This window comes from Channa argus, chromosome 24 (genome assembly GCF_033026475.1).
Source record: "Channa argus isolate prfri chromosome 24, Channa argus male v1.0, whole genome shotgun sequence".
In the NCBI taxonomy this organism is placed as follows: domain Eukaryota; kingdom Metazoa; phylum Chordata; class Actinopteri; order Anabantiformes; family Channidae; genus Channa; species Channa argus.
In genome coordinates, this window is record NC_090220.1 from 4,028,295 (window position 1) to 4,039,598 (window position 11,304).

At 40.7% G+C, this 11,304-nt stretch overlaps 1 protein-coding gene across 2 annotated transcripts in view; it reads right to left on the reverse strand.

Annotated features, from left to right (window-relative positions):
* Positions 1-11,084, reverse strand: part of gabrb4 (gamma-aminobutyric acid type A receptor subunit beta4) — a 56,526-nt gene extending 45,442 nt beyond the window's left edge. The window contains exons 1-2 of one of the 2 annotated variants that reach the window (XM_067494522.1): positions 10,048-11,084; positions 8,081-8,175 (exon numbers count right to left, since the gene is read on the reverse strand). In XM_067494522.1, the coding sequence (XP_067350623.1) occupies positions 8,081-8,175; positions 10,048-10,127 (175 nt within the window). In that variant the 5' untranslated portion in view covers positions 10,128-11,084. The remainder of the gene's footprint in view (positions 1-8,080; positions 8,176-10,047) is intronic. The other variant, XM_067494521.1, reaches the window with a different exon arrangement.
* Between the last annotated feature and the right edge of the window lie 220 nt (positions 11,085-11,304).

Genomic DNA, 11,304 nt, shown 5'->3' on the forward strand with positions numbered 1-11,304 from the left:
AATGCTGACATAATGAACAACCACCAGAAGGAACCTGGATATATGAGGGAGAGCAATACATTACAGCACATACATTAGTAATATGTATGTGTGAGTAAAATATACTTTCACTAAAACACTGTTAAAAATTTCAATTACCTGTTTGTTACACACAGAACCTTTATACTATGCTTGTAAGATTAAATCAAATTAAAATGCTACTTGATGGTTTCACCAAGTGATCACCTTTGAGGACACTGTAGAAAAGAAAGTGAGCTGTTCCAGTTTACTGCATGAACAACCTCATACTGTGTATGGCAACAGCATCATCTAGACGGCCACAGCTGAACTGGGCCTGCTGACTTTGTTTAGTTACAGTTAATGGGTTGACACTGACTTCCAAAAAAAACATATTGCCTGGTTTTTCATTTTAAAATCTTTCACAATCTTTTTTTCTTCTTCTTGTTTTACCAGACAAGACAGATGTTTACGTTGGTCAGCTAAAGAGCTTTAATCCCTCTTTATGTCACACATAGTTCAGCTTGTGGTTTTCTGGAATTACATTGAACTCCGTGTTATGGCTGTACACTGATGGATGGGAGATAAAATATGCACATTTCCACTGTATCACTACCCGTTTTCCCATGGTGTAAATTCTATTCATTTGAAGTTATTTCTATCCATCCATTCTCTAAATCTCGTGTCTTGTTAGGATCACAGGGGCGGGAGTCAATCGCAGTGGTCATCAGGCAACAGGCAGGGCACAGTAAACCCTGCACAGATCACAGTCTGTCACAGGGCCAGGGTCAGAAAAGCATTCACTATCACATTCGCACCTACTTGCAATTTAGAGTCACCATTTAAAAACGCTTGTATTTGATAATTTCATGTTGTGCTCTGTGTGCAGTGATGACTATTAAACGGCTACTCTGATATTTGTTAGGTTGGTTGTTTAAGATAATGCATTCTCTGTCTAAATATAAACCGATGGCACTCAACGTTTCAAAGGGGCTTGAGTTAGAACACAACCTGGACAATTGTTGACTATACAACTTGGGTTTGAACATTATGTACAGTGCAAGACAATCTACTTTCCAAAAAATAGGTTTGAAAATTCTAACATAGCATGTTTAGAGGTATGCATCCATGAAAATGTGTGCTTTGGAGTGTGCATTAATAGGAAAATAACATATTTGAATGATGGTAGTCTATAACTGTTGTGCACACAGTTTGGGCTCAGGAGGATGAATAGTATGTTCACAGTATTTGTGACATGTCACCTTTCATGCTTTGTTAATGGTGCAAGCTGAGATCATAAAAACCCTCCCCTGCGATGATGACAGTTTGATTTGAAATATGTCCTCCAGAAGGACAAATGTGTGAATGAGGTGATAGCTGAGCTGGGTATTCGTACAGCTGACCGGACGTAACATTGGCTTTTGGTTGTTGTTTTTTTTTTCTTTTTTTTCTTGTTCATATTTAGATCGGTGTAGTGATAATATTAACAATTCCTGCCAGAATTATGCTCATTATTCTGTGCTATGTTTCCAATTATCATGTACAAATCAGTAATGACAAAAAAAGCAGTGTCTGAACACCACACCTTTCTCTTGACCCTACAAAGTCAACTCAGTACTGCCCATGACTCCTGGTAGGAGGAGTGTGAAGACAATGAAATAATCACCTAAACACGTGCATGTGACCATACTGGCCTATGTAACTGATGTAAGTAAAAGACATTGCAGCTATTGCCATAAACAAACTATCCAGAGATTGGCATCTGTGTCATGGCCAGTGGCAGTGGAAACAAGGTCAACTATGTATAAATGGAACAACAAGTAGTCTTTTCATGCACGCAGAAATAATGAGTAGAGAAGACACCAGCTGTAAACACAGAATAACTGTGAAATGTGTCCAGTGCAGATTTTTGCATGTCAAGTAACAGGTACAGTTAACATTTTATACAACCAATAGTTAGGCGTCATTTAAAAAACTCATCTACAACTTGATACCATATCTGCATTTTTACATATAGTATGTAAGATATCAGATATTGATTAATAATTCAATAGGCTATTTTCACAACTGATTTAGCGACATTGTTTACTTCAACTAAAGAATTTATAAAGATACATTTTACGGGTCATCACTTTTATGAAAACAACTTCATCATCCCACATCTCTGTTATCGCGTATGTGTTGAGGCCATGTCTCTGAGAAACTGTGTCTTTTATTTTACAAGGTTGAAGAGGTGAGACGGAGAAATGTGGGGAATATGTAAAACTGCAATATTTTCCAGAAATCCAGCGTTCAATTTAGCAATACTGTTGCATGTGTGTGATATATTCATTACAATCAAAATGGCTTCTGGGTAAACTGGCAAAGCAAAGCAAACTGTAAATATGGACGTGTCCCTGAACGTGCTCTGTACCCTGTGCATGGCACTGAGTGGCACTCCAGAGATAGAAGAATCTGTTAAACTGAAATTAAATTGATTTTGAACTTAAGGCTCAGGGGTTGCAGGTATAAAAGGTCTTGTTCATCGTCGTTCTGCCCTTTTAATCCTAACTGTCTGCCCGTCTCTGGTCTCCTGGCAACAACAGTGATGGGTTATCATTAGGACACAGATGGAAATCTATACATTTAATGGAGACACTTGCCAAAAGCAACAGCATACAAAAATTTGTGTTTTAATAACTCGTAATAACTCTAACTCTGGTACCAGGTCCAATTATGCCAAAACAGCGATGGGTCTGCTGCTCTCGCTAGAAGTTCTAGCAAACGCACAGACTTTGATGTCAGGTCATGGCATAAGCAAAAATGGTTTCACAGCAAGCACATGGCAGACCAATCTGCCATCTTGACAATAAATAAGACAGTGGCCCTCTGGGTCTGAATAACTCCAAGTAGCTCACTATCATCTGTGGTATGAGGCGGAGTAGAAAATTAGACCTGGAACCATGCCATGTCATCTTCTTAAGGCCTCTTTAATGCCTAAATTCTTTGCTCTGCAAAACCATCAAAACCAAAATGAAACTAAATACACATAACAAATTCCTATCCGTTGTCTCAAATGACTGTAGTCCTTCACATTAGTCTGTCACTTTGGTGGTTCATGCTATGGACAGCGAATGATGTTCATGAAATGAAATGAAGTTCTGTGAAGAAATGAAGTTCATAGAGTTCTCAATCATCCCTGAGTGAACATCTACAATTGATGGGATGGATGAGAATATCTGTCTAATGAATGGACATGCAAAATCCTTCTAAGAGCAGAGGGAGTTCCAAGGAGCTGGCAGAGCCATTCATTGATTTGCTGCGATCAGGATTTCAATGTGTTCTTTACCTCCATGACACACCTGGTCAGATGCCAGAGAAGGATGTCATCACAGTAAGTTCCTTCCATGATGTATGCTGGGCCACCAGACATAGACCAACAGACAGACATGGCCCTTCATCCAAGAGGAAACTACAGTAGTTGATAATCCTGTATTTTCTATGATCAGCTGCAGGGAGGTCAAATCAATCTAGATGAATACAGGGTGCATTCATTGTTGGGGTTTATAAGGCAAACCCTCCGAGTATTCTGTATTTGACCTGAGCCCCTTTAAACTGTATTAGGATTGGTGACCTCTTTTAGGGCTGAGATTTTATTCTCCACTGGGTAAAAGCCACCTGCAAAGATTTTGATTCCCAAGCATGCCACACTACAACATACATGTATTTCTTTGTATTTAAAAGACTCATCAGATTTGCAAGTTGCTCTTCCATTGTGGCGCTGTGAATCTAAATATTTTCAAGGTGCACATGGCACACGAGGAATCCCTTGGAGCAGACATGTGCATTGTTCATTGGAAAATGGTGGGGCTGGATGCCACAAACACTTGGCCAAATGTGGCCAACCATGTGCTGCGGAGAGCCAACAGTCTGATTACCTCAGTGGGTGATATCCTGATGACTTACTTCTTGTGCAGAGCAATAGTCAGTTAGAGGATTCCTTGGTAGACTGGAAAACCTGCAGACTCTCCATGGCACATGGTTGGCCACTAAGTGGTTGTTCTTGTGTCTCTTAATGTTTGGCTCATTAATTAGTCATACAACGGTTACATCCACTTGGGAAAAGGCCCTCCCTATTATTTTCTACTCAAAGCACGAGGCACAAGCTGGCACAAGTGCAAAGTGGCGTATAGATTGATGTGTAGTTTCACTTGAACTTAGATGGGGATCCCGGGTGCTTTTCCAAAATGATACTGAGTCTTTGGAAGTTGGGTGTACTTGACCAATACCTTTATCTTACCTTATATTAACCTAAGTTTTTCAAAGTGGCCACTGGCTAAAACATCCACTGAAATCATTATCAGTTTGTGCACAATTAACGTAAGTGGAAACAATGGGAAACAATGGGTGAGATCAGTCTTTCATGGCCATCTCTCTGATGGCTTATAATGATGCCCCCAAATCAGTCTCAGATGTTAGTAACCTCAAACATTATTCTGCATTATATACAATGAAGTAGACACCATGCCTCAACTCTGGAACACCGGACTATTGAGCAGTAGTTCAAAGATCATGTCTTAATGCTGAAAACCGTACACATTTAAAAACAGACTCAAAATCCATTAGCAATTTCCCAAGATTCCAAACTCTCCTTGCAACTATCAGTTGCTTCAACAAATATACTGACACCCAAAGACGTACAGTACTGGCATGTTGTCCATTCATCCTCACACACACACACACACACACACACACACACACACACGCTACAGAGAAAAACATGCTTTTCTTGGATTCAGACCTATATTTCAGGCTTGTCTGGCATCCTGAATTCCTATATACATGTTTTCATCTCAAGCTATGTGACATTTGCCAAATGTGATTTTTACATTTGTGCCAGAACAGGGTCACTTGACAGAACACAATTAACATACAATTGTATGAGATTCAGTCAGTATGGCCATAAATATGATTGCTGATAATCGGTATTTCCTAAAAATTGTGTTTGCCTATAATTAGAGCTATAGGACTTTGAATTCTGACTTACGTAACAGGATGAAGGTGCCTGAGAAAGTGAATGGGAACTGACGATTGTTTCATCCTTCCTTATTTGCCTTTGGATAAAGTGATACATATTTTTTTCTGAAATGGGTTTCCACCCTAAACAGTAATCAAAACACATTTCCAAAGTGAAATTTTGAAAATAGAGACCTCTCTAATGTTAAAACAAAAAAACATTAGAGAGGTCTTAAAAAATATTCTTTTAATGGTCTGCAATGCTCTTTTTTTACTGTACCTTGCTGCATCTAAATCAGTCTATTGCATCATTCAGGTTGTATGGCGGTTATGGCCTATGATTCAGCTGCTGCCAGAGAGAAATGCACACAGAATTTACAACTAAGAAATTGGTTATGAAATAATCATTGTTTTTTCTAAATATTTTAAATGAATTAACAATATCTATAACTGCAAGTGTATTATACAGTTAGAATTCACTTGCCCTGCAAAGTCCTTAACTTGTCAGTTCAAAGCTCTCATTTTTTAATTACAGTTTGGTTACAAGATCAATGAGAAAAAAAGAAGGCAGGGTCCAACCAGAATCTGCATACAGAGGTGGTAACGTTGCCACACGTCAGCTTTCAAAGTTTTTTCTCCCACTGATGTAGCTCTTCCAGCTAATTTCATTTGGGGCTTAGGGTTGGTTGTGTTGGTCAGGCTGTTAGGAACTAACGCCAGTGTCCAGCACTGCCCTAAATTAAACCCCTCTTTGTTAAATCTCCAGAGCTAAAGGTCGTCAGCAGTTGTGTCACGACAGAAGTAGCTGACTGATGTTGGAAATATCAAGACATGATGGACTACAGCTTTCTGGCCTGAGGGCAAAGCACAGCTACTCTCTGCCTCAGATACTCACTCTGCAAAACTTGCGCTTCCCACTCCAGTGGGATACTCAACAATACTGGGATACGGCCAACAAATCGTTAAGCGACAACATTTAATCTAAAAGCAGAAATCCAAGTTATTTCATATAAGTATTTGTTTGAAATTGAGTCCTATTTAATATTCAAAAGGGGACGAGGCCTCTCTGGCTGCTAATTCCCTCAACGAAACAGGCTACACATAGACAATTCCAGTGCCGAGTATTATAATCTTGTTTCAGCAGTCGAAAACAAAGTGAATGAGACATTTCTTTGCTGCTCGCTGCTGCTCTCGTTTCCTTCCACTGAATCTATGAAACAACTCTGGAATGGCAGCGCTCCAAAACACAGAACGAAGACATTACCTCAACTACAACATATATTTTACAATGGCTAACATCAGGCTAACAGGTTTTGGCACCTAAGCCTTCATCAGAGCATCTGTTTCCAGCAGAGCACACAACCAGAGGAATGTTATAAGAGGATATGCACCTGCTGTATGTTTTTCACTGTTTGTTCTCATTCTCATCAAGTGTGGTTTAGTCACAGGACTGACAGGCTGCTGCCCGCAGCCACTTAAAAAAACTGTGAATAATATATATATTACTAATAAACACAGGTTAGATTGAACTACTGTAATAATAGTTGGATTAAACGTGTGTACAAAATGTAAATGTATGCACTTCTACAGATAGTACTAAACTGAAACACACTCAGCATTGTGTTATTTATCATTACGCCAATGTGCCACAGTGAAGTTCTTGAGGCCACGAACATCATCATGTATCATTACATGATTTGGTTTAATGTAGTCCAGCCTTCTTAACATAGCTTGGCTGCAAAGCATATTCACATATTTTGAAGGTGAGTCATGCAACACTGTCTCTACAAACCAGAGTTAATTTTTTTAGCAAATGGACAGTCGAAGATCAAAGGCTTACGGCTTGTCCCTTCAGGGGTCGCCACAGTAGAACATGTTCCTCACGTTGATTTGGCATCAGTTTTTACGTCGGATGCCCTTCCTGCCGTAACCCCGTGTTTGCAATTTTAATTCTCTGTAGTTAAACGCAAATCGTTATTCGTTTCAAAGACATGGGGTTTGTCAGCATATCAGTGATATATATCAACATAATATCCAGATATTTTAAATTTGTGACCATGCAACAATGGAGCTGAGGCAAACGTAAGAGGCAAAAGATGTTCTACAGTTTATTAACATGCCCTGCTAATGAAAACCTCCTTTTTTTCCCCCCCATGCACTAACTGTAAAAAATAGCCGTAAGCCTTTCTGAATGCAAGGTTTTGGAATCCATGTGTACAGCAGGGACAATAAAGCCGGCGCTGAAATGTATTGGGTAGAATCCTATATCTTGTATTAAATCAAAGCCACGCCTATGGCCATCAGTCATGCTGAGTTATGATGTCATCAGCATGTGACCTTGTACAGACCGGGCCTCAAATGCTACAAGTCAAAACAATGAAATAGTAAAGTGATCTTATGAATTGTAGACATAGATGCAGTATTTAATTTACAAATCTTTTATTTTATATTAAAGGATCTTTGTAATAGGATACACAGTTGGCAATAGGCTTTCATGCTATTGAAAGTTTTAAAGTCTACGTACTGCTCAACATCTATCGTGGCTAAATAGCTTCAGTAAAACAATCAACCCAATGACACATGCTAATGACTTGTCGCCCACGCCTTCTATTTTCAGCAATTATCAAAATGCCATTATTCTAATGAGCGGATGTGAAAGATGCACTATTTCCAATAAAAGTTAATGGGGCAAATTGTTTTCCCTGATGTGCAAATCAAATCCATAGAAACATTACTGTGTAATACAATAACGTCTATAACATCTCTTATCGGAGATGAGACATGTGTTATACATTCGCTGTTATACAGGGCTATACATTCACTAGCCCTGATTTTAGAGTTTGATTGCTGTTCTCTGTGTGTGTCCTACTTCTTTAGGTGTAGCCATTTTCGATATTGCGAGTAAATACATAGTAATGACATGGTAGCAGTCACTTCAAAGCTACTTCTCATATTTTGCCACAAGGAAAAGTCTTTGAAAGAGTTCTGAGGAATGACTCACAAATATCAGTGTGCACCAACCTTGCCTTGTGAATGCCCTCAACAAAAGAGCTTGAACCCTCAAAACAGATGTAGTCATAACATGTACCTCCAAAATCAGGCCTTAAACGTATGTCGTATCCCTTCAGCAACTTGTCCACGGTGGTCTTGGCCACAGACATTCCGGTGCTTCCAGTGGAGGAGCTGAGGGCAGAAACCACAAGAGTAAGAGCCATTTTAAAGCCTTGTTTAAAAGGAGTGGGGACGGAGGGAGTGGGGGGACACGGGGCAGCAAAAAACAGATTGTCTGATACATCATTTTGTTTCTCTACAGCAGACCCAGGACATGATGAAGCCTGAAAATGATTACTGCACGTATTCGGTCCTCAACATTAATGCCACACATGCCGTCTCTGTAGCCCCTACGTCAACACGCTGAGAGGGAAAATCCGAATGCACATACAGATTGTATCTATGGTAAGTGTTCATTTGTAATATTATGTCAATTTCCTTCTCAGCCTCAGTCTGCTTCAGATGCATCCTTACCTGTCACAGCAGGAGTAGCATTCAAATTAAAACTAGATGTTGCAAACAGTAATTTCGCATGGAGGCAGTTTTCTATTTCTTGGAGTCCGTTGTATGTATTTTTCCACCTGTAGCCCCACCTGCAGTGTCTGAAATCAGTGAGGGCTGTGTGATGATGATACACTTATAAAGCTCCTTTCAAATAATGGCTTTATAAGTGGCAATGTCAGGCTTCCCACTAGTCCCGCTCCTATAGGAGCCCAATGGTAGACATGTGCATGTACTGTATCTAAATAGGTCGTGGATAATAACACAGTTCCCTCCTGCAGTCAGAGCTTCACCTCTGGGTCTGAGACTAGAGACAGACATTTCCCAGGAGGAGTGTATAGTCCAAGCTAGTCTGACTGACACCTATAACATTAATGCCACACCCTGCATCACCTGACGGAGGACCAGCTCTCCAGCTGAGGTTCCTCATTGTCACAGATGGTGTGTAATGAGTGTAAGGCCAGGAAGTGGGTTAAAATTGCTCCCCTGATAGGAGCACTAGCCCTTGGCTCAGTCAGGGAAACACTGTTCAATTAGCTCATAGGTAGTGCAGCTGTTCATCAAGCTGGCCATTTCCAGGACTTGTGGGTTTGACACCTGAGAGCATCGTTATGTGGGAAAACCCCCTGACAAATGAAACGCATGCACGGCTGTACCGGTAATACTGTAGACTATACCCTGTCATTCCAGCATATTGCCAGGGAATTGAAAATTGTAAAGGTGTGAGGGCTTAAATCTCCTAACCGAGACTGTTGCTTAGTGCAGACATGGAGGCTACAAGGGAAATATATCAGTGTCTTAATCAACAAAAGCATAAAGGAGCTGAACAGGAGATTCTGGCTCTGATGATTTTCCTGAAAGCTCTAAGGTTTGTGCTGTAAGTCCCACTGTAAACATTACAAAGCCAAGACAAAAGCTCATTTGTTGAAACGTGAAATCTCTCACCCTGTCTCCTTATGCAGAGAGCAACAGCAGGTGACGACCTGCTGGGATTTTCTCATTATTTGTTCCGGTTTTGATTGATTGATTCAATACAAGCATCAGTTTGGATGCCTATATGAAGAGGGGTCTTTGTTATTTGGAGATGGAAAATGAGCACGTTTACAGGCCGAGTGACAACATAACTGTAGACTCCTACATCTGTGTGCTGTCCCCATCATCTGTGGCCGCAGCCCACTGTACTTGAACGAGGACTATCATCTCAAGTAGGATCACAATGGAAGTCGCTCCTATTCGACACACACATGTATTTCCCCATTTTGATATCGGGAGTAGCTTACGTTTCACAATAGGCTTGAGCTCGTGCACGCGCTTTGCTTTACGCTCGCGCGCGCCACAGCTGCGTCTAATAGAGCATATATCGGCAGCAATGCCCCTAATAAATAGGCCTGGGTATGCCCTTAATTCGATTTGCAACATCGCAGGCTTTTATTGACTGGCAACCACATCTATTGGTATGAAAGGTTTTTTTGTTTTTTTTTCCCCTAAGCGACGTGTTCTTACCTTTGAGCAAAGCATACGAAGGACAAAGCCGCCAGAGCAGAGAAAATTCCACATAATTTATCTTCTTGACGACCCAACATCTCCACAAATCCTTAGATATAGTTTCTATAATCCAACCAGTCCAGTGGTCCTCCCGAAAGTGCTCAAAGTAAAAACTGGCAATCAAAGGATAATTGCCTTTTAAAAATGTCGAATAAACTACCCTACATCTACGCATGCGATGTCTTCATTAAAATAGGCTTCTCGAATTTAAAAGAATCTCGTAATTGGCCCCTGCTGTTTTCCCCAGCTATGGAAATCCGTGCAGGTCACAGAGCCCCTCGACCAACACCAGAAGATCAGACATCTTGCTCAAAAAAAAAAAAAAAAAACGGCATACACAATACTTTTCAAAGTGATGACAAGTATTCTTCCTTAAAAAAAAAAAAAAAAAACAAACACTGGCATGAATGACTGAGCAGCAGCCTCTTGACGATCAAATTGGTGGATGAAATTTCCCAGTCCAAATCTGCAGAAGAGGCATGATTCCAGCGAGGCTCTGGCGCCAGACTATTCCACAACGTGATGTTTGTTAGGAGATATTTGTTTGAGCTGGAGACGCTGGTCGGCTGAAAGGGAGCCTTTGGTTTAAAAAAAAGAAAAATGAAATGTTCATTCCCTCTTTTCCGTTGCTGCTGCTGATGATGTAGATCAGCGCAAAGTCACTGAGGGGAAAATGCACAATGAAAAAGCACTGGGTAATATCTGATGCAGACGTCAGAGCAGGCTATATCACTCCTCTAGTGAAAAAAATTTGATGCCGAGAAATATGGATGCCCCCTGATACGCCAATGCATGCATCACAACGTCGGAGTTTTCTGATCAAAGATGCAAACCTATCTGACAAGTCCACTTGCCTCCGCTGTCCCGCGTTAAATGGCGTTTGAACACGTTTGATATGGTCCGCTCGTCTTCTCCTCGAAACACTGAACAAATGACCACGGAGACATGATGAGGAACTCTTGCTCCTTTTTTTTCCACTTCGTGGTTGAAATTAAAACAATGTCCTATTGGGGGGGTGGGGGGGGGGGGTTGGGGACACCTAAGGTGAATTCCTTAGCGACAGCCTGTTCATGCGCTGAATTGTCTGTCTATTCTCCCTGAAACCCATTAAGATGATGTGAGTGTGTGCATGTGCGTTTTGATGCATTTCTTCAACTTTTTTTTTTTCTCGGAAAGCGCAAACAGACAGGCACGTACGCACCTATACACAAATCA